Source organism: Panthera pardus, unplaced genomic scaffold (genome assembly GCF_024362965.1).
Source record: "Panthera pardus isolate Hobbes unplaced genomic scaffold, ASM2436296v1 HiC_scaffold_12, whole genome shotgun sequence".
Taxonomy (NCBI): Eukaryota; Metazoa; Chordata; class Mammalia; order Carnivora; family Felidae; genus Panthera; species Panthera pardus.
The window spans coordinates 16,136,002-16,157,549 of record NW_026526677.1 but is presented as its reverse complement, the minus strand read 5'-3'; the positions used below and the strand labels follow the sequence as shown (position 1 = coordinate 16,157,549).

General features: G+C 55.3%; 2 protein-coding genes across 10 annotated transcripts; one reads left to right on the top strand and one right to left on the bottom strand.

The window, feature by feature from the left end:
* Positions 1-4,271: 4,271 nt before the first annotated feature.
* SLC39A13 (solute carrier family 39 member 13) lies at positions 4,272-12,758 on the top strand. 9 transcript variants are annotated; one of them, XM_019412421.2, is made up of 10 exons: positions 4,272-4,933; positions 6,411-6,719; positions 8,627-8,760; positions 9,055-9,179; positions 9,578-9,682; positions 9,796-9,885; positions 10,629-10,679; positions 10,979-11,111; positions 11,290-11,389; positions 11,516-12,758. In XM_019412421.2, the coding sequence occupies exons 1-10, from the start codon at positions 4,287-4,289 to the stop codon at positions 11,589-11,591; spliced, it is 1,770 nt and encodes a 589-aa protein (XP_019267966.1). In that variant the 5' UTR covers positions 4,272-4,286; the 3' UTR covers positions 11,592-12,758. The 9 variants fall into 9 exon arrangements, with proteins under 9 accessions (XP_019267966.1, XP_053755691.1, XP_019267965.1 ...); XM_053899716.1 differs by having other exon boundaries at positions 9,040-9,179; positions 10,979-11,107; XM_019412420.2 differs by having other exon boundaries at positions 9,040-9,179.
* Positions 12,759-14,956: 2,198 nt separating this feature from the next.
* PSMC3 (proteasome 26S subunit, ATPase 3) lies at positions 14,957-21,043 on the bottom strand. The gene is made up of 12 exons (XM_019412428.2): positions 20,803-21,043; positions 20,462-20,545; positions 19,760-19,885; positions 19,108-19,212; positions 18,932-18,994; positions 18,529-18,666; positions 17,816-17,959; positions 17,546-17,694; positions 16,634-16,730; positions 16,269-16,414; positions 15,322-15,403; positions 14,957-15,142 (listed from the first exon to the last, which is right to left on the bottom strand). The coding sequence occupies exons 1-12, from the start codon at positions 20,875-20,877 to the stop codon at positions 15,032-15,034; spliced, it is 1,320 nt and encodes a 439-aa protein (XP_019267973.1). The 5' UTR covers positions 20,878-21,043; the 3' UTR covers positions 14,957-15,031.
* Positions 21,044-21,548: the final 505 nt, after the last annotated feature.

The following is a 21,548-nucleotide window of genomic DNA, read 5'->3' as shown; positions in this document are numbered from 1 at the left end:
TGACAGCACCCAGTGTTGGAGAAGAGGTGGAGCCGCACAATCTCCGGTGCATCGCTAGCCAGCAACTCTGTGTAACCACTGGAGAAGACAATCTGGCCTTATCTTGTAATGCGGAGACGCAGCAGATCCCCACCCCCCAGGCATCAAATCAAGAGAGACCTTGGCTTGTGCTCCAAGAGACCTGGGCGGGAACGTTCAAAGATACACTGTTCTTAATAGCAAAACTCTGGGAGTAACCCAAGTGAACACTAAGGAGAGCGGGTAAATAAATTACAGTGTATACATCCACACAGCGATAAGGCAGTTCAGCAGTTAAGCAAGCAAATGAACCAGTTTCACATAATGGCATAAATGCATCTTAGCACCATACTGCTGAGTGCAAAAGCCAGTCCCAGAAAACAAATACCCTTCCTGTGAAGTTCAAGACCAAGGCAAACCATATCTCTACAAATAGCAATGTTGGTTCCTTCCTTCTAATACTTTTGTTATTAGGAGATGACAAAAGACTCAAGAGTAATACTGAGAAATTATGAGAACCTATAAAAAATATATAGTTGGTTTACCAGGTATCAAAGGAATACATAAAAATAATTTGCCTTCCTGTCAGCTATCATCGAATCGTTCAGAATGTAATGGGAAATATCCTATTCAAAATATCTGAAAAAAATGCAACATATCTTAAAGTAAACTTAGTAATAATTATGCAGGGCCTATATGAAAACAATTGTAAGAATCACTGTAATCACTTGTAATCACTTTTACAAGAAAGTAAAAGAAAACTTTAGAACAACTTTTATTTTCCTTAGCTTTAAAAAGAGCCAAGGGCCGCCTGGCTGGCTCAGTCGGTGGAGCATGTGACTCGTGATCTCGGGTTGTGAGTTTGAGCTCCACATTGGGTGTAGAGATTACTTAAAAATAAAAGCTTAAAAAAAAAGAGAGAGAGAGAGAGAGAGAAAGGCACCTGGGCGGCTCAGTCAGTTAAGCGTCTGCCTCTTGATTTCAGCTCAGGTCAGGAGCTCATGGTCTGAGATGGAGCCCTCTGTGGGGCTCTGCATTGAGTGTGGAACCTGCTTGGGATTTACTCTCTGCCCCTTCCCTGCTTGCTTGCACGTGCACAATTTCTTTCAAAATAAATAAATAAACATTAAAAAAAAAAAAAAAAAAAAAAAAAAACCTTGAAAAGGAAAGATCTTGAAAACCTGATCATCACAAAATTCAGGTTCCCCCAAGAAGGAGACAGGGAGATGGGACGGGGGCGGGAGTGACAAGTAAGCAAATATATCAATAAACACATAAATTAAGTAAAGGAGGGCCTGCAAAGGCCCAGATGGCTGTGCATAATGCAGAAGTATCTGCATTTGTGCTCCTGAAGGGGAAAGGGAGACATTAAAGCCATTTGGACTGACTTTTATTCAGGGTATAGGCAAGAGGTTGTCTTTCTTTCCAGAAGCCCATATGGAATGGGGGGAAAGGCCTGTGCATGCAGGGGACAGGGCTAAAAAAAAAACCCTAAGACACACAACACTGAGGGCCTTCAGCCTGGACAGATCCAGAAGGCTTCAGGGAAGGCTTGTAAAAGGGCTGAATTTCAATCGACAGAAATGGCAGAAGGGGAGAAATATGCCAGGCCTGCCAGGGGGTGGGATGGCGATTACAAAGGGGGTTATAAAGGCAGAGAGACCAGACAGAAAGAAGTGAGGCTTGGCTGCCCAGGAAGGGTTGCGCTATGAAGCTGCTAGTGCCTCATCTGGCCAGGGCTCAGGATCTGGGGGGTAAAGCACCCCAGAAACTCACTAGGGGGCTGAGGCTGCTCTAGGAAGGGTGACTTGAGAGAGGGTTAAGGTCAGGGGTTCCTGAGGGGCAGATTCAGTTGGGAGAGGCTGAGCCTGAAGCCGCTGTAAAGAGTAACAGGCCTCATTTCACAGCTGTACTCACGGGCAAGGAGCTCATCACCCTGAGCCTCAGAAGCTTCTCTACAAGAGGTTGCTGCCAGCCTGTGGACCCAAAGAAAGCCCTGAAAAGGAGAAGGCCTCTGGAAGCAAAAAAAAAAAAAAAAAAAAAAAAAAAGTGCATCAACCCCCACCCTAGAGTGTCTAGCCCTGTGCAGCCAGAGGAGGGGAGGTTGTCAGAACATTGACAATGGCAGACCTTGATGGTTTTGCAGCCCCCACCTTGTCAGCAGGCCCAGGCCCAGAGGCAGTCCTCCCTTCTGGAAATAGAGGGCTGAGACCTTGTTGTTGAAAAGGGCCCCCACTAAAGACACCAAAGTCAGGAACGACGTGTTAAAGTCAGACCCAGTGAGGTCAGAAAAACGGGTCTGCAGCCCCCCCGTCAGAGGCCTCCCAGCCACACAGATCTGAGCACTGTCTAGGCCCATCCACCCTGCTAAAATTTTTCTGCCCAGGGCCACGACTCAGGAGGTCGCTGTGGCCTCCAAACCGATTGATAAATGTGTTGGAAAACACTCATCCGTCATCTGAGCTCAGCAAGGAGACGACAGAGGATGGTCCCCACCTTGTGTCTTTAAGTTATCTGTTCATTGCTATAACATTTTCTTTATACCCATATATCCACACATGCAAATAATTATAATACCTAAGCCTTAAAGAGAATTTGTCGTATGCCAGGCATAGTTCTAAATGCTCTGTGTGTATTCACTCATTTACAATCTGACACAGTAATCCACTTTACAGATGAGGAAACTGAGGCATAGGATGTCAAGTAATTTGCTCCAGGAAGTCTGGTACAAGAATCTGGCTGTCTTAACCATAAAGCTATGAGGTCATCAAATAAATCAATAAATAAGTTGAGATTTTATGTACACATGTATATACATTTGTACATAATTGCATAAATGTGATCATATTCATGTTCTGACGTGCTTTTAAATTTTCCTTTTATATTTTTCCTCCCCACCCATCCATGGAATCCATGTTATCACTCAATGTTTGATCTTCTATATTTTTTATTATTCACAATTATACATAGTCTTCTATATACTGATGCCTATAATCACATATATTTAGACAGGGTTCCTTTTGTCATCATTTTAAAAGAGAAGATCGTATTAAATAAATATTTCTGCATCTTTCTTTTCTCACCTGGAAGCCCCTGGCAGATCTAATTCATTGCTTTTAACAGCACACATCAGTCCACACACCGTCTTTCCACCTGGTCCCCTCTGCTCATGGTCCTCTTCTAGAGCCCCCCAGTGTGCTTCTTTACTCCATTAGGGAGTTTGATGGTGGAAATTCCAGGCCAGGTGAGAGGAAAGGACAGTGAGAAGGCAGCCAGGTGACGTTTCTGGCTGGGTCTTGCCTTACCCTCTTGCTGGGGGCCAGCAGCCCTCAGCCCCCAGAGGCAGGAATGCTAACTTGACTGTCTTATTGTGAAATCATTTGTATATTGTGAAGTGCTTTGCATATGATTAAGTGATTTGCATATGGGGGGGGCGGGTGCATCTTTGACATCCCAGAGCAGCATCCCTGAGCGTCTTCCTCCCTTTGCAAAAAAACCAACCCAAGGCTTTCACTTCAGAACTCGCCTATGGGCTTGGTGTGGTGAGACAGACACGGGGCTTTCAGAGGAAAGCTGATCCCACCTGGAAGGAGCTGGAGGTCCAAGAAAGGCACACATTGGAGTGTGGTCAACAGGCATCAGGTGCAGTATGTGAGTCATGTGCCCTCGGAGCCCCCAGTAGGCGAGAGCAACACAGGACAGTTGAAGGGAACTACCATGGGTGACGAATGAGGGTCAGAGGTTTGGAGACCCCTACCCTGTGGCAATCTCTGCCCAAGTGGGTATCCACGTGCCCCATCCTGAATATTATACAGTCTTGGCTGATTCTCAGCAAAAGATGCAATGTGGAACCTCCAAGCCAGACTCCCACCTCCCTGGAAGTGAGAGGTGCTGTCACATGCTCTGGGCTCAGGGACACCCAGGGGGAAACCTGGCTCTGCCATCTGTGCCACTGCGTGACCCCGGGGCTAACAGTACCCACCTCAGTGGGGCAGAATGAGGATTCAGTGAGATAATGCAGATGGAGTGAATGGCACGCAATAGTGTCCAGTAAATTGTAGATATAATAATGCTCTTTATTGTTTGCTGCCCTAGTCTGAGGTTAGGCCTACCTTCCTCCAGGTGAGGCAAGCACAAAAGGGAGCTACTCCAGGTTTGGGGTTCCAAGCAAGTGTCAAGCCACCACGCATTGGACCCCAAAGGGTTACAAGCCCTGGAGACAAAGGCCTGAGGTTCCCAGTGAAAAACCAAAGCATAAAAATAATTCGATGAGTAAGAATAAAATTCCCTCTTCTGAGGTTCCCGAGGCTAGGCCCCTCCCTGCGGCGGGCACTTCCCCTTTCCCTTGTTCATGGAGGAGCCAGGCCGGTTTGACTCACAGCAGGAGCGCCCAAGCCAGGCACCCACCCCGACCCCGGCCGGGCTCCGGGCTCCGGGCTCCGGGCTGCGAGGGCTGGCAGCGGAGCGCGCCCTCGTGCGGCCGTGGGCGACACTGCGGCCCGAGAGAGGAAGCGGCGGCCAGAGCCGCAAGCCCAGCCACCCAGCGGCTCGCGGTCCCTGCGGGGCCGCCCTCTCCGCCCCGCCCAGCGGGGGCTGAGCGCCTCGCTCCTGGGGCTCCCACTTCCGCCGGGCCCTCCCCTCCGCCCCCGATCCTCCCGGGCGGAAGTGCGCCTGGGCCTCCCGGGTCCCCCACGGCCGCGAGGCGGAAGCGCGCCTCGACCGCCGCTCCCCCCGACCCTGCGGCGCGCCGCGCGTCGGGTTCCGGACAGGTCCCGTGTGACGTGGCCGCGCTCCGGGGGCGGCTCCGGGCTGGGGGCCGGGCGGCGGACCGGGCGGGGCAGACCCGGGGCGGGGCGCGGCGCCGCAGCTGGATGGCTGGGGCCGCCCGGAGCGCCGCCGCCGCCGCTGCCGCACGGTGAGTGACCGCCCGACCCTCGGGGCCCGCGCCCCGGGCGGGACGCCTCGGCCGATCCCCCCACCCCCACCCCGACCCCGGCCCTGCCGCTCCCGGGCAGACCCGGGCCTCTGGCGCAGAGCCCGGGAATTCAACTTCCTAGGGCTTCTCTTCTCCCCTGTCGCCCTGCACGTCGCTGCCCATCGCTCCCTCGCTGCCCATCGCTCCCTCGCTTTCCTCCTCCGTGTCCGTCTCCCAGTCTCTGGCTGTCTCACTCCTGACTTTCTCTTGCTTTCTCCTTTCCCTCTGCTCTCTGGCTCTCCGTCCTCCGCTTCCCCTCTGCCCAGACTGTGGTCCCCTCACCTCTGCGTGCCCTGCCTTGGCCTCAAGTCCGGCCCGGCCCAGTCCTGCCTTTGGACCCCGTGGAGCCCAGCGGGTTTCCTCAGTCTCTCGTGAGGGCCTTTGGAGGTCCTGGACGCGGGCATCTTTTCCAGCCTTCCACCGCCATCAGGGGATGAGGAAACTGAGGCAGGGACATTGCCAGCTCAAGGTCACGGCCAGATGAGGCAGGGCAGACCGCATTTAAACCTCATGCCTGAGTTTCCAGATTGAACTTCTCTCTTAGTTGACTCACATCCACATCCTGTGATCCAGAGGCTGGGAACCTTCCTGCTGCCCGGTGCCCCAGGTCTCCTGCAATATAAGGAGGGCTCTCCCTGCCCCCTCCCTGCCGGGCACAGTTCACCTGCATCAGCAAGCTCGTGGCCTTCGCAGCCTGTGCGGGAGGCGGTTCTGTTATCCTACAGAGGAGGAAACTGAGGCTCAGGTGCTGCAGGGACTTTGCCTACACTCAAAAAGCCATAGCTGCAGAGCACAAAGTTTAGGGCAGGTCTCCGAAGCGTGTGCTCTGCACAGCTGTGAGGCAGTTCCTAACTGAAGGATCTTTCTCTTCAGCCCTACGTCCTGTCTGTCTCTGTGCCCTGGGGACAGTGGGCTCGTTGCCTAGGGAGAAGCTCTTGATGGTTCTGCCCTAGCTCAGCTGCTCGCTTTCCCCACCTGTGCCTCCCAGTGTCACCCATCAAGCTAGACAGTGCCAGCCTCAGTCCCCTGGGGCGTCCTCACTGGGGCATGTCCTGGCGGCGGGGCCTCCCCTGGCAGCTAGAGACACCCGACTGGGCTGGGCCTGCCGGTGGCTGAAGGGAGCCCAGCCAGCGCCTCACCCCGTCATTAGGGAAAGTTTAGCCCCAGGCAGACGTGCTGACACACAGTCTGGAGCTGGCTCAGAAGGAAACAATGTGTGGTCCTTGGGAGTGGGGTGTAGAAGAGTAGAGCCCCTTTACTCTGTGAACCCATCACTGGGATCAGAAGCCCTGGGCAAGGCAAGCAGGAGAGTGGATGCCACGGCCGCTTGTAGGGAGGAGGGTTAAGATGCCACGTTTGCTAAGCAGGTGTGCGGCCAAGGGTGGCAGCTCACGTAAGAGGCCTTTGTGTTTTTCAGCACGTGGCATGCCTGGATGTCCCTGCCCTGGCTGTGGCATGGCGGGCCAGAGGCTCCTCTTCTTCACTGCTCTTGTCCTAGAGCTCCTGGGAGGGGCTGGGGGTTCCCAGCAGGCCCTGAGGAGCCGGGGGCCTGCCGCCGCCTGTCGCCTAGACAACAAAGAAAGCGAATCCTGGGGGGCCCTGCTGAGTGGGGAGAGGCTGGATACCTGGATCTGCTCCCTCCTGGGCTCACTCATGGTGGGGCTCAGTGGGGTCTTCCCACTGCTCGTGATTCCCCTGGAGATGGGGACTACGCTGCGCTCAGAAGGTAGGTGACCCTCCTCTGGTGCCCAGGGCAGCCAGCAGCGTGGAAAACATCGCTGCTCTCCCTGGTAGAGTGGGGCCTCACGTCCCAGGTTTCATTGTGTCTCAGGTGGAGGGCGGGGACACATGTAACTTCTCACCTTGGTCCTGTGAGACCAGGGTGTGCCATGCTCTTTCCTTCGTTCATCCTTTGTTCCGAAAGAATCAAAGTCAGCAGACGTTCACCAAGAAACAGTATAGACACTGGTTGGAAATATGAGTGCCAGGCTGCTTGGGTTCAACCCCTGGCCCTGCCACTTTCCAACTGGGTGGCATCGGGCAAGTTACTTGAGGCTCAGGCTCCCGACCTTAAAAAGGGGCATAATGCGGGGCACCTGGGTGGCTCAGTCGGTGAAGCATCCGACTCTTGGTTCCAGCTCAGGTCATGATCTCATGGATCATGGGTTCAAGCCTGCATCGGGCTCTGTGCTGACAGTGTGGAGCCTTCTTGGGATTCTCTCCCTCCTTCTGTCTCTGCCCCTCCTCTGCTCATTCTGTCTCTCTCTCAAAATAAATAAACTTGAAAAATAGTTTTTTAAGAATGGGCATAATCCTAGTATGTACTTCATGGGTACTGCTGTGAAGATGAAATGAGCTAATATTGGTAAAAGCACTTAGAAGGCTGCCTGGTGCAGGGGAAAGGGCAGCGTGTTCACGGGCCCTGTGCCGGCTACAGGGATGCGGTGCCTTGCCCTTCAGTCTCTGCTCATAGTGCAAAAGACCCTCCTACCAAGGGCCTCTGGGTCAGCCTTACCCAGGTAGCCAGCCTGCCTTTGGGGAGGGGATCTGGGAGGCAGGGCACTGGCATGGGCAGAAGCTGCCCTTTTGTGACAGGTACATATACTGTCCACAAATGACATGTTGTGATGAAAACTAAAGAGACTAGATGGGTAGCTGCTAAAACTAGGTGCCTGCTGCCCCACCCAGGAGTGCAACATACTAGGTCTGGACCAGACTCCTGGAATCTGTTTGAAATGCCTGCTCCAAGGGTTTCTGCCGCTTGCGAGGCTCAGGAGCTGTTCATTCAGCAGATGGTTATGAGCACATCTATGCCCTGTGCCAGGCTGACGGCTGGTGCCGCAGCTGTGAATGGGGCCGATGTGGGGCCCTGCTGTCATGCCTGTGCCCGTGCATCCTCTCAGCCCCTCTTACCGTGTCCCGGTGAGTCAGCATAGGGAGGACTTGGATTATTAGCCCCATTTCACAAATGAGGAAGCACAGGCACAGAGGGGTCCTTTGATCAGGCTGAGGTCACACAGCCTGGAAGCGGCAGCTTTTCCTGGGATTCCACCCGATCACCAAGCTGCCTCTGCCCTCTGGGCCTGTTTCTCTATAAACCAAGAGTTTGGACATAGACTTCTTAGGGCACTTCCAACTCTGGATGCTGCAAGTCTGCAAAAGTCCCCAAATCTCTGCCACTTTTCCAAGAGTGACCGTGGCTGTGAAAAGAAAAATTCCCACTTGAAGAGCACTTGCTATATGTATTGCAATTTAATTGCCCCAAGATCCCTATCAGATATAATTATCCCCAGTTTACAGATGGGAAAACGAATCCCAGAAGTTACCTGCCCAAGGTCACCAGCTTGTGGGTTGGGGAGCTGGGACCTTTCGGACTCCCAAGCCCAGTCTCCTAACTGTGAAGCACTAGTTAGTGCTCCACAGTCATCCAGCAGGTCGTGATGTATTTCCTGTTGAGCACCCAGCCAGTGCTGGGCCTGGGGGTGGGGGTGGGGGGGTGGGGTCGGTGCTCCAGGAAGGGCAGGAGGCCAAGTCCAGCCTTCTGGAGGCTTGCAGTCTGGTTGGAAAAACATAGCGCCCAGTAAGCTGGGTGGGGCAGAGGTCGGGCCAGCGGTTCTGGTAGATCAGCCCCAGGCCCCGAATCTCTTTTGTAGCTGGGGCCAGACGTCTGAAACAGCTGCTCAGCTTTGCCTTGGGGGGACTTTTGGGCAATGTGTTTCTCCACCTGCTGCCTGAGGCGTGGGCCTACACATGCAGTGCCAGCCCTGGTGAGTGAGGCCGCAGTTGGGCAGGAGGGCAGAGGGAGCTGGTGCCCATGCCTAAGGTTGGCCTAGGCCCTACCTGCTCTGCCAGAATGACTGGGAGAGGGGTTCTGGGCGTCTGGCAGGGAACGTGTCCTGGCCCCAATCCCCTGGCCCCTGTGGGAGTCCCTGGGGCCCAGCTTTCCCACCAGCCATTCCTGTCCCCCTTCCCCTGTCACTGCCCCTGACTAGATCCCATTCCAAATGGCCCCCCTTCTGTGGCCCTGGCTTGGCCTGGCCTGTCAGTGCTGCCCCCTGCAGGTGGTGAGGGGCAGAGCCTGCAGCAGCAACAGCAACTGGGACTGTGGGTCATTGCTGGCTTCCTGACCTTTCTGGCATTGGAGAAGATGTTCCTGGACAGCAAGGAGAAGGAGGGGACCAGCCAGGTGAGCTCCACATCCCAGGGTCCGGACAAGCTGGCCTCTATTCTGTGGTGGTTGAGGGCCTGCAGGCCCAGGTTCTGAATTGAACCCTGAAAAGTGGGTCTCTTGGCCATTCCCTGGGGGCTCTGGGAGGCTGGGCCAACTGGGAAGATCTGGGGAGTGACGACATTGGCCCTGCTGTGGCTTGTTATCATAGACTGATGGCAGCGGCCGTGTGGGAGGCAGAGGATCAGTTGGGTCTGGGTACACGCGGCTTATTGAGCAGCAGAGAAGTCTAGCTAGACAAAAGGGGCCAGGGTCTCCCTGCCTCTGTTTCTCCATCTCTTGCTCCTTTCCTGCGTCTACCCTGGCCAAGTGGGGGAGCATCTAATGTCACCTCTCCCTCCTTCTCCTGGCCCTAGGCCCCCAGCAAAGACCCTGCCGCTGCTGCCGCGCTCAATGGAGGCCGCTATCTGGCCCAGCCGGCTGCAGAGCCCGGCGTGAGCGCCGTGGTCCGGACCATCAAAGTGAGTGGCCCGCTCAGGGTCCCCTCTCCCTGTAGCTGTTCCTCCCCACAAGTGGCAGGCCCATCTGAGCCCTGCCCACTCGGGTCAGCCTGGCTTCCTCTCCCCTCATGCAGGTCAGTGGCTATCTCAACCTGCTGGCCAACACCATAGACAACTTCACTCATGGGCTGGCTGTAGCTGCCAGCTTCCTTGTGAGCAAGAAGGTGAGTGGCGGCTGCGACAGCGGGGACCCAGGCATTTCTGGGGGGAATGATGGTGCCTATGTAGACCAGGTGGTTCTACCTCCCAAAATAAGCTTCCAGTTTCTGTCCTTCCCACTCCCTCCACCATCCACACCCCCATCTAAGCCCCAAGGGCTCCTGCATGAGGCCGCCTTCTGTCCCAAGCCAAACACTCCTTTTTGGGATCACATACCTCTGCCAGGCTGCTAGGCTTGGGCCCTGCCTGCTTCTAGATGCTTCTCACCCACCTCCGCACTCTGTCCTCTGAGCTCTGACATTAGTGGTCCGCCTACTCTTGAACTGGCCGAGCTCTTTCCCCGCTCATGGCCTCCACCTCACACTACCCCGTCTGCCTGGAATGTTCTTCCTCCCACTCTTTGAAACACTGGCTCCTTATCCTTCAGGCTTCGACTTAAATGCACTTCCTCAAAGAGGCCTTTGCTGACCCCTCATCTAAATTAGGCCCCTGTCACTTGTGTCTATGACACCCAGTCCATCTCTTCTGCAGTACTTATCACTGTAATCATGCAGTTCTTTGTGTGTTCATTCAGTCCTTGCCTCCTGCTTCGTGAAGGCAGGTTCCTTGTGTGTTGTATTCACTGCTGTATTTCTAGTAGCCAAATGGTGTCCGGCCAGAGCACTCAGCAGAGTAAATATTTGTAGAATGAGTGGACAAGTGGGTGCCTGGCCTTCGGCCCAGAACCCCACAGACTCCTTCCCTGCAGATTGGGCTCCTGACCACCATGGCCATCCTTCTGCACGAGATCCCCCATGAGGTGTGTGCCAGAGGCTCTCCATGGCGGCAGTGGGGACGTGGGGCTTCAGAGAGGGGGTGGGGGTAGGAAGCCCAGCAGTAGCAGCCTTGGGGGCTGGGCTCCGGAGGCCTGGAGCTCTCAGTCCACCAGGCTGCAGCTTCCATCTCAGCTGTGCTCCAGCCTCCTGGGGACTGGGGTCCCAGCCTAGGGGATGTGGGCTTGGCGGGGGGGCCCAGCAGCAAGGCCGGTGCAGGGGGCTCAGTGTGCATGTCCGTACCTGACCCCTGGGGCCCAGAGTGATCATCTGGACCTCCCCTCAGGTGGGCGACTTTGCCATCCTGCTCCGGGCCGGCTTTGACCGATGGAGCGCAGCCAAGCTGCAGCTCTCGACGGCACTGGGGGGCCTGCTGGGCGCCTGCTTCGCCATCTGTACGCAGTCCCCCAAGGGAGTAGGTACGGGCATGGTGGGTGGGGGTGGCAGGTGGCGGTCAGTGGAGGGGCCCCAGCCAGAGGGCACAGCTGCCCCGCCCCAGTGTGCAGGCCAGGATCTGCCCGGTCTACCCTGTGGGAGTGGGTGCGGTGCACGTGGCTCCCCTGGGCTCCTAGCCAGTCGGGACTTCTCCCACTGCAGAGGAGACCGTGGCCTGGATCCTGCCCTTCACCTCTGGTGGCTTTCTCTATATCGCCCTGGTGAACGTGCTGCCGGACCTCTTGGAGGAAGATGACCCGTGGTGAGTGACCCTCCCCACCGCCACTCACAGGGTTCATGGGAGCTCGAGGGGGAAGGGCTTCTGGGCTCCGCCCCCTCGTCAGCCAGTGGCCGCCCCCCCCCCTGAGCCGCCCCCCTCTCCCCACAGGCGCTCCCTGCAGCAAGTGCTGCTGCTCTGCACAGGCATCGTGGTGATGGTGCTGTTCTCGCTTTTCGTGGATTGACGGTCCCTGATGCCCCCCACACTGCAATAAGAGACTCAGATTCACTCTGTGACCGTGTGTGAGGCAGAGGGCGAGTGCCTGAGAGAGCACACCTCTGACCAGATGAGAGGATGGTGTGTGTGTGTGTGTGCATGCGTGCGTGTACACGTACACGTGTGACCAGTTATGTGTGAGACCGACACTGTGATCATGCGCTGGGCCCAGGGCCCGATGCCCGCGCCGGCCCCCAGCCACGCCGTGGTCTTCTCTCCTGACCACCCTGTCACCCTGCACTTCTCACAAAGGGCAGTGAGGACGAGCAGCACTGGTCCCAGGTGGAGGCCTCTCCCCACAAGACTGCAGGGGGAGTGAGAGGCTGCTCCCCAGGGAGCTCAGGGGGCCCAAAGCTGTCTCCTTCTGGGGCCTTGGGGTCCCTGACCTCTGCTCGGGCACCAAGTCCTGGGCAGCCGAGGGGCTGAGGCTGGGGCACCTTCTCTCTGCCGTGTCCATTGTCCCGGCCCTTCCTTTGCCAGCTCTAAGGCCAAAGAAAGGAGAGGCAGGTGCTTGTGTCGCCCCTCACCCCACTCAGCACTGACAGCCCTACCCAGCCCAGGATGGAGCCTGGCAGATGCTTTCCAAGACCTTTTCCTCGTGGCTGCCAGCCCTAGGCCGGCTCCCGTTCCCCCCGGTGAACGCTCCCTGGCAGCGCCGGCGGCTTTTGCCACCTCCAGCTGCCAAACAGCAGCCTGCGGGGCAGGGAGCAGCCCTGGGCCAGAGAGGCCTCTGAGGCCAGCTCAGGGATGCTCACGCCAGCACAGGATCCAGGCAGAGATCCTGGGGGCAGGAAGAGGGTGCCACAGCTGCCCCCCGGCTCCAGGCCCCTTTTTCCTGTCCCACGTAGGCTGAGGGGGAGTTGGGGGTGGTGAGGGCTCCGCGTTGTCAGCACTCAGGAATGTGCTCTGGGAGAATGCTGAAGCCATAATCCCCAGCTATTTCCCTTGGCTGACACCCAGGTACTCAGCTGGCCCACTCCACAGCCGGGCTCAGCCCTGCTGCTCAACCGTGGATGTTCTGAGAAGCAGCCGTCAAGAGGGTCCGAATGGTTTTACAGCAGTTTTGCTGTGGTTCTGTTTCTATCTGTAAATACTTATTCTATAGATAAGATGCAAATAAATAATTATATACAAACTGGTTGTCTCTCCTCTGCACACCAGAGTCCATGGTCAAGCAGGGCTTTCCCAGGAGTCCCTTGCTCCAGCCAGGTTGGTGGCTGTGTGGGTCCCAGCTCAGCATCTTATCCCCTTCCCCCCCACTTCAGCTCTTCTGCTTCATGTTCATCTCTGAACTATTACTCTGCAGTACTTCTTAGAACAGGGTATAGCCTCTCATGCTATCCCTGGCTCGTTAGCTTTTCATCCCGACACTATAAGCCTGGCAGTATGCCATTGTAGCCAACGTCATCCCCAAGGGTGGTTGTCCTCGTTTTACAGAGCTAGGGGCTTTTCCCTGGCCTGTTCCTTGAGCAAATTAACTAAAGGGAGGTCCATCCACACGGTCACCTCCAGCTTTGCTTCCATGAAATTAGAAAAGAAAAACTAGGGGGTCCTTACTCTAAACCACACATCCTCACTTCCTCTGGATGTCTGAATGTAAGGACAGCATCAGGCACCGGGGGGTGTTCCTTCCCCTCAGTGCTAGCCCAAGAAAGCAGAAGAGGGGAAACGGAGTCCCCTCTCCTCTCCACACCAAGCAGGACAACCTCCAGTAGCCCGTTGGCTGAGAGCAGTGGTGCCTGTGCCATCGTGGAGTCCAGTACGGGGGCTGGGAAGCCCAAATTCGTGGCAACCTCAGCTGGGAGTGCCTGGCTCTGACCCAGTAGCTCTGTCAGCAAAAAGGGAGCTGCCCCACCTGGCTGTGACACATCCAGGGTGTGGGGAGCCCAGGCCTGGAAGCGAATCCAGAGCTTTTTGACCAGCCCCCGTCCTCTCCTCGGCAGCACTGGGGCTCCTACCTGCGGGTGGCAGGTGCACATTCAATCACTGCACTCAGCCTGCCCAGAGAGGCAGCTGGGCCTCATTTATAGATGAAGAAGCAGGTGGGGTGGGAGGGGGTTCCTGTGGGTTCACTACAGTGCCACAGGGTGAATGCCGTGACTGGCTAGAAGGGACAGAGAGTGCAGAAGCCAAGTGGCCAAATCCAGGACAGGGGACAGAAACCAGAAGCTCTCAGAGGCTGTACTGGGAGCACCTCAGGCCGGAGGCAGAAGTCAAGGGGATTGCCACCGGGAGCATCAGCACTCTAGAAGGCAGTGTGGAAGCCTTGGGATGCCAGGGTGAGGAAGCTAGCAGGAAGCCAAGCCCTTCAGATAGGCCAGCTCAGTCAGTAGCCCACTGTGGTAGGCCTCCCCCAACCCCCACCAGGGGAGAGTACAGGGAAAAGGTGCATGTAGGGGCTTTTGCTAGAGGGCAAGAGCTGACAAGAGTTCCGAGGGGCTCTTATTCGGAAAGGCATTCTGGGGCCCAGCAAAACTGCTAAGAGCAGAGCGGAAAGAAGGGCTTTGCTGTCCTGGGTTCCAATCCCAGCTATGCTACCACCTAAGAGCAACCCTGGCCCAGGTGTGTAAACACATCTATGAAAGGAGACTATCCCATTGGTGGATGCTAAGATAACTGCATCAAACCATGCACAAGACCTGCTCGGCACGGGACCCAGAACAAGCCCTCAGCGAACCACACCAGGCCAGCTACGATGCGGGGGAGCTGGAAGGTGAGTGAACAGGAGAGGACCAACGAGATCCTAAAGGAAACAGGACAGGGGCCTGATGGGGAGTGGGGCTGACGGCAGAACTGAGGACTGGGGGAGAACACACCAGAACCAGAGGTTAGGCCTAGAAGGACTCTCACTGCTCTTGCTCAAGGTTCATTTTTCAGCAAGAGAAAAATGGGCCAAAAGAGCTAATGGGAACATGTGGAGGAACAGGAGGCTCAGGGGCCAGGAAGCAGGGGAGGACTTTCAAGGAGAAACACCTAGAGCCTGGCTTTACCTGGGAGTAGGGATGAGAGCACCAAAATGCAAAAAATGTAAAAGGGGAAAGGCTGGCTTCTGTCAGGACCTTTGTCCTGGAGCTGCAAGGCACCAACCTCTAGAGCTGACAGGGGCCAGGGAATGGGAACAGGATCTGGAGGGACACGGTGGGGGGTGGGGGGGCCAGAAGACCCCACGCAGCAGGTGTAGCACGAGGCTATCCTTCCCGGAGGGCCTTGCCTCACAACTGGTGTGAGGCCCACGGCGGTCTCGGGTTTCCAGGCAGCAGCACGTGGGGAAGGAGCCTCGAGCACACGCTCCACCGTTCCACCCAGAGCCCGGGAAGGGAAAACAGACAGGTGCCCGGGACCTGAAGCCTTCCTTTATTATGAACTGTAACGAGCGTGAGACCAGGGAGCAGGTGCGCAGGCATCCCCCTAGGCGTAGTACTGCAGGTTGGCTTTCTTCTTGGCCTGCACTTCCAGGATGCCCTCCATGTAGTCCTCATGGGTGAGCTCTGTGGCGCCCCTGCGCAGCGCGATCATGCCCTGCACCCAGGACACACAGGCTCTAAGGGTGCCTTCCCACACCCCTGGCCCGGCTCTGAGAGGCCTCAGCCCTCTGAGCCTCTTCCCCGCAGCGGTCTCCACCAGTCAAACGCCCCATCCTGTTCAGGGAAGGGGGCAAGAAGGCTCAAAGCAACCCACTCCCGCACCCCAGCACTCACCGCCTCCACACACACGGCCTTGCACTGGGCCCCATTGAAGTCATCCGTACAGCGGGCCAGCTCCTCATAGTTCACGTCAGGACTGGGTGTGGGGGTGGAGGAGAGATTCCACAGGACTGAGTTACTTACGGCGAGGGGTGGGAGATGTCCTCCCACACTCCCCATCAGGCAGCAAGGCCCACTCGCCTGGTGACGTCGACAAGTCCCTTCCCCAATATGCCTTGTTCTCCTCTCAGTACAAGATACAGGAGGAAAGAGGGTAGGTCAAAGCAGAGACCAGGTTATTTCTGGGGGTCTAGCTTTCTAGAAATCTGAGATTTCTCAGTCCCTGAGATTCCAGGGACTGATTCAGCCTGCGGCAGGGGAGCAAGAGGTTGTAGAGACAAAGGATGGTCATCTCCCTCTCTTTCCGGTAGCATCAGCCCTGCATCAGCACAGCATTTTTCAGTCTCAGGTGCCAGGAAATGAATGGCAGGAAGTGAATGGCAGTGCCATTACCCCCAAGTACGAGAGAGGAAAACTCAGGCTTAGACAGATGATAGCACCTACTAGAGGTCACACAGATCTAAATCCAAGTCCATCTGGCCCCTGGCTGAATTCCCTTGAGCTACTCTGTGCTGTGCTCAAGCTATTCTGAGCTGTGCTCGTCTGCTGGGGCAGGAGAGTCAAGGAAACGGGAGGGCCTCAAGCCTGTGCACCTTCAGATCATGGGGGAGGAGGAGGCAGGGTGACTGTAAGGAGCAGAGCACCCAGAATCAGGGCCTGGACCCCAGCAAGATTCTATCTCAGGCTTCCGGGGAGAAATGGAAGCCAGCACGTGGAATAGTTGTGTGTGAACAGGGAGGGGAGAAGGGGCGGGTAGAGACCTGGGCACACTGTACGAAGGCCACAGAGACCGCTCTGTTGTTCCCCTCAGGTCTCAGCACCTTGCTCATGCCCTTGCTCACCTGACGTTCATCTTGCGGGAGTGGATCTGCATGATTCTGGCCCGGGCCTCCTCGTTGGGCATCGGGAATTCAATCTTTCGGTCCAGACGGCCTGAGCGGAGAAGTGCGGGGTCCAAGATGTCCACCCTGTTGGTGGCTGCAATTACCTAAGCAAGAGGAGAAGCATCAACTTGAACTGAGGAAGATGGGGCTCCCAGACAGACAGACAACACTCAAGGCCATGACAGGCAGAGAGATAGCCCAGGGTCCAGATCACACAAGTGTGTTAAATCTCAATTCTAACTCTAGCTGCACTAGCTATGTGACTGCGAAGGTCCCCTGCCCTCTAAACCCTGTTTTCTTCCATCCATGATGACAATACCCACCTTTACTTGAGTGTTGGGCTGGAACCCGTCCAGTTGGTTCAGAAGCTCCAACATTGTCCTTTGTACCTCCCGGTCTCCAGCCTTCTCACTGTCAAAGCTGGGGCACACAAGAGGCCCGAGACACTGGTGAGGCCACAACTCGAGGACAGCCTTCCCTTCCTCCACCCACTGGAAGCCTAACCCAACCATCCAGGACAGAGAAAGGTCTCACTCAACTGGGGGCCCCCAGCCCAGGACTGGTACAAGGAAGGTGTCAGACACTGGAGAGGCTCCTAGGATCAGCCAGGCTGAGAATAAAACAGTGAGCAAAACTAGCCACTGCCTGGGCTATCCACGAATGAATGTGCCACTGCAAACTGGGCTTATAGCTCAGAAATATGGGATCCAGACTTGGAGCATAAGGGAAAACCCAGGCAGGCATCCTTGAGGAAGTATCCCTCAGGCTGAAAACACACCAGGGGAAAAGTACATTCCACAGAGGGAACAGTAAGTGCAAAATCTCTCTCAGCACAGAGCTGGAGCAGGCCTATAAACCCGAAGGATGCTGTGAAGAGGTGGGGGCGGAGGCAGGTCCAGGATGAGGTGGAGAGGAGCAGGGACAGCCACACAGGGGACTGGTTAAGTCCAGCATTTATCCCAAGGAGCAATGCAGGGCCCATGGAGGATTTTAAGTAGGATGTTTGTGTGAGGGATGGGGTACATGGGAGTGAAGCAAGCAGGTATGAAAGGACCATGCTGGAAGCCGTGAGGAGAATAGATGGTCAGGAGAAAAGCAGCAGGGAAGCCAGTTAGAAGAGAATTCAGGAAGCAAAACCACGAGAGGAGAGCTGCCACTGCTCCAGGGGAAGAATGGGACAGCAGGGGAAACAGGATTTAGAACAATCTCCTTGGAGGCACTCAGCATCCCCCTACCGCTTAGTGCCGATGGCATCCAGCTCATCAATGAAGATAATGGATGGAGCTTTCTCCTTAGCCAGGGCAAAGGCATCGCGGACCAGCTTGGCACCATCCCCAATGAACATCTGCACCAGCTGTGGGCCAGCCAGCTTCAGGAAGGTAGCCTGATGAGGCGGCACGGTGATCCATATCAGGCCAAAGGCACCAAGAGAGGTCCCTCTTGAGTCCCTTTGGTAACGCTTTAGCTTCTGCCCCTTTCTTCCTCATCCCTCCCAAAGCACTCACCTTGGTCTGTGCAGCACAGGCCCGGGCCAGCAGGGTCTTCCCCGTACCTGGAGGTCCATACATCAACACCCCTTTTGGAGGCTGGATCCCCAAGTTCTCAAACTTCTCCTTGTGGTTCATTGGCAGGACAATGGCCTCCACCAGCTGCCAGGAAGAAGTCCTGGGTGAGGAGAGTGAAGCCCTGAGGGCTCCGAGCCTAACACTTAATGACTTCAACCCCAACCTGCAACCCTCCTACTCCTCCTATTCAGAGACATTGCTCTCTTCTTCCCTGCATCAAAAGGATGCAGAATCAGGGTGCCTGGGTGGCTCAGCTCAGTGGCCAACTCTTGAGATCAGGTCATGATCTCATGGTTTGTGAGTTCAAGTTTTTATATATATATAAATTAACTTAAAAAAATTGATGCAGAATGCTCACTCCCACCAGGGCTGGCTATGGTCGCTCCAGAAATAGCAGGATATGGTAGAAAGGCACTGGGACAAGAACCAGGAGCCTGAGTTCCAGTCCTGGCTCTGGCCCTAACCTTCCTGTGGCCCTCGACAAGTCATTTAATCTCTCTGGACCTCAGCCTCCTAAACTGTCATAGGGCACCCACCCTCTTACCACCGTAGGATGGAAGATAGGAGGCACACTGGCACTAAGTGCTCTGATCAATGAATCAGAAAAACAAAAGGCTGGCGAGGCTACTAGTGGCAGCCGGTGCCTCCCTCACCTCCTGAATCTGCTTGTCCAGGCCCCCAATGTCACTGTATTGTTCTGTGGGCCTCTCATCCACCTCCATGGCTTTCACCCGTGAGTCATACTCTGTAGGCAGGGTCTCCAGGATCAGATAGGAGTCTTTGTTCACACCCTAGGGACAGAGCACAAAGTCTTCAGATTTGTCCCAGCTCAAGGCCTAACTAACTGGCTGGGTGATAGGTGTCTGTAGAGTGAAAAGAAAAAACAGGACTAGGAAAGACAAGAACCGAAGAGCAGGCAGATAAAGCTCGGACTCTCTGGGCTGTTCTGCTGAGATTTAGGGCCAACACTGAACTGGGCCTGGGGCAGAGGCTCAGCTAGCCAGTGGGAGAAACCTCACTGGAAAAGCCCTGCCTGGGCTCAGGGACACCACTCACCACCAAGTCTCCAGGCTTTAGCTTTTCAGCATCCACCAACCCAATCACAGGCAGGAAGTATGTCTGTATGAAAAATTCCAGGTGCAGTCTGTTACTGCCCTCAAGAACACTCCCTAGTCCTGTCCCACATCCACTCCTCACCCTCCTCAGTTCTCCTAGCATTGAGCTGGCCTCACCTGTCGGGTAGAGGTTTTGATCACTGCACATTTACCCTTCCTCTGGGAATCCAGGTCAATATTGGCACCATCCTCCTCTTGGTCATTGGGATCAACATCTAGAAGCTAGGAAGGGAAAAAACTCAGGTCAAGAGGCCCTGCTCAGCCCTTGAACTCCCCAAAGCCCAGTGCTTCTGGGGCCAAGACAATCCACCCCACTCCTGAGACTAGCCACAAGCCCAGCAAAGGTGTGGCTGATAAGCCAGGGGACTGGTAAGATCTGTTTAGGTTCTGCTTCTCTGCACACAGCTCTCTACCCCCTAGTAAAGAGGATACATGTGAGGCTTCTGAGGCCTTTTCAGGTTATATATATATCATATATATATATCATATATTATATATATCATATATATATCATATATATATCATATATATATCATACACACACACACACACACACACACACACACGTGTGTGTGTGTGTGTGTGTGTGTGTGTGTGTGTGTAGAGCCCCGGAAGTGCACACTAGGGAGGGGGCCTCACGAGGTACAGCTCTAACATGCAAGTTAGGCCTCAAAACTTTCACCCACTTTTTCTCCAACGGCACCATCGCAGGCTGCCTTGCCTCCAAGCCCCGCTAACCCTTTCTCTTCCCCTCCACATACACACACACCTCGATGACGTTGGAGACAAGGTACGGCAGGGTCTTGTTCACTTTGATTTTCTCACTGTTCTCTTTGATCTTGTCCTTCATGGCCTGGAGTTCGTGGGTCACTCGCAATACTTCACTCTTCATGATCTGGGATGAGGGCAAGTGGAAGCAAAATGTTCAGCTGTGGCTCAGCTTATCCCTAGAACCCTGTAACTGGTGAAGCCCAGGCTGCCCAAGGGGACCTCCCGCACCCATTCAGTCAGCTCTAAGGCTCTCTGAAAGGTGAACCTGACTGTGTCCACATCCAGCAGAGGTCAAAACAGGCCAGTGTGGAAACTTCCTGAGGCAGTTGTAGCAGAGGAAAAAGAGCAGGGCCCTGAATCAAGCAAATACAGGTTTTAGCTTTTGCTGCTAATTAAGGGCTGGGTACTTCACCACAATAGAAACCTGTTTCCTCATCTGTAAACTGGGGACTTCCTAAGAGAAAGATTCTCAAGAGGAATAAAGACCTCGTTGGAAAGAGCATTCTGATGATTCCTCCTGTCTGACCTGCCCTCCCACCACCCTGACCCTCTTCGAGTCCCTTCTAAGGCTTAGTTCTTCTTTCTTGATCCGCGGGCCCGAAGTCCTCCCGGCAAGGCCGAGAACAAAGTGAAAGAAACTGCTGGGATCTCTAGGGTCTGCCCTGCGGGGGCCTCGCTGCCCCTGGGGCTGTGAGCCCACCTTGATCTCACTGTCCAGCAGCCGTGTGCGCTGGATAATCTCTTCTGTGGACATCTTGAGCACCTCCTCCCCGATTCCATCTTGCTGTTAAAAAAAAAAAAAAAATTTTTTTTTTTTTTAACTCAGGGCAAGGATTCCGCGTCCTCCGAGCCCACTCACAGCTTCAGCTTCCCAGCCCAGAAAACCAGAATGAAGGAGTCGAGACCCTGGCCCACATCCCAAGCGGCCCTGACCCCAGGACCAAGCTAGATCTTGACTCCGCCAGCCACTTCCTACCCTCCCGCCAAGGGCGTCTTCCCGCCGGCCCCAGCTCCGGGAGCCCCAACCCTCCCAGCGCGCACCTCAGCTTCATCCCACACGGTAGCCATCTTCTCCTGCCGAGTCACTGGACTCTCCAGTTCCGGCAGCAGATTCATGTTCTGAAAGGAGAAGACCGAAGATCGGACTGGACAGGAACTGCGGCGAGAGATTAATACTTTCTTTCTGAAGGCCTGCTTCTGACTAGTGGCGGGCCTCTCTCCCCAAGTCCTGACTCTTAACCGAATTAGCTCCGTCCTCCACGGCCAGAGCGAATCTGCTACTCCGATTCAAAAGACAAAACCCGGGCCGCAGGACGCGCCCCTCACTCCCCCTACTGCTCCAGGAACGTTACCGCCCTCGTCCTGTTTAAACCAGGAGCGAGAGGTGGGTGCGCTATTGGTCGGCGCGCGCAATGGGCGGGGCCTGGATATAAAACCGGAAGGGGAGGGAGCAATGAAAGGAGCCTGCAGGGTGTCTGGGAAATGTAGTGTTAATCTGGCCGGTAATTGAAAGGGCACGTTCGAAGGGGTGACTTGACCTCAGAATCTGGCGCAGCTAGGAATTAGGGGATTCGCGCGATGGCTCTGCCTCCCAAACCATAGACAACATAGGCTAGCCGTGTGCAACGAGCCAAAAAAAGGGCATGCCCAGGGTCACCTGAGAGAATCATTCATCAGTTTTAAAGAGAAATCGCTGCTGCTTTTCTGAGCAGGTGCCACAGAACTGCCCACGTGGAAAGAGCTCAATTGACAACAGTCTCCACAATTAAAAACATTATGACTCAACG

Bases quoted from the DNA above. Each gene is read 5' to 3' on its own strand.
- SLC39A13 (XM_019412420.2), top strand. From the start codon at position 4,287: ATGAGTAAGAATAAAATTCCCTCTTCTGAGGTTCCCGAGGCTAGGCCC. The intron at 6,720-8,626 runs GTAGGTGACCCT...GATCAGCCCCAG, and splicing joins GACTACGCTGCGCTCAGAAG to GCCCCGAATCTCTTTTGTAG. The intron at 9,683-9,795 runs GTGAGTGGCCCG...CCCCTCATGCAG, and splicing joins CCGTGGTCCGGACCATCAAA to GTCAGTGGCTATCTCAACCT.
- PSMC3 (XM_019412428.2), bottom strand. From the start codon at position 20,877: ATGAATCTGCTGCCGGAACTGGAGAGTCCAGTGACTCGGCAGGAGAAG. The intron at 19,886-20,461 runs GTGGGCTCACAG...CCCTCATCCCAG, and splicing joins TGCTGGACAGTGAGATCAAG to ATCATGAAGAGTGAAGTATT. The intron at 18,667-18,931 runs GTGAGTGGTGTC...CTCTGTCCCTAG, and splicing joins TAAAGCCTGGAGACTTGGTG to GGTGTGAACAAAGACTCCTA.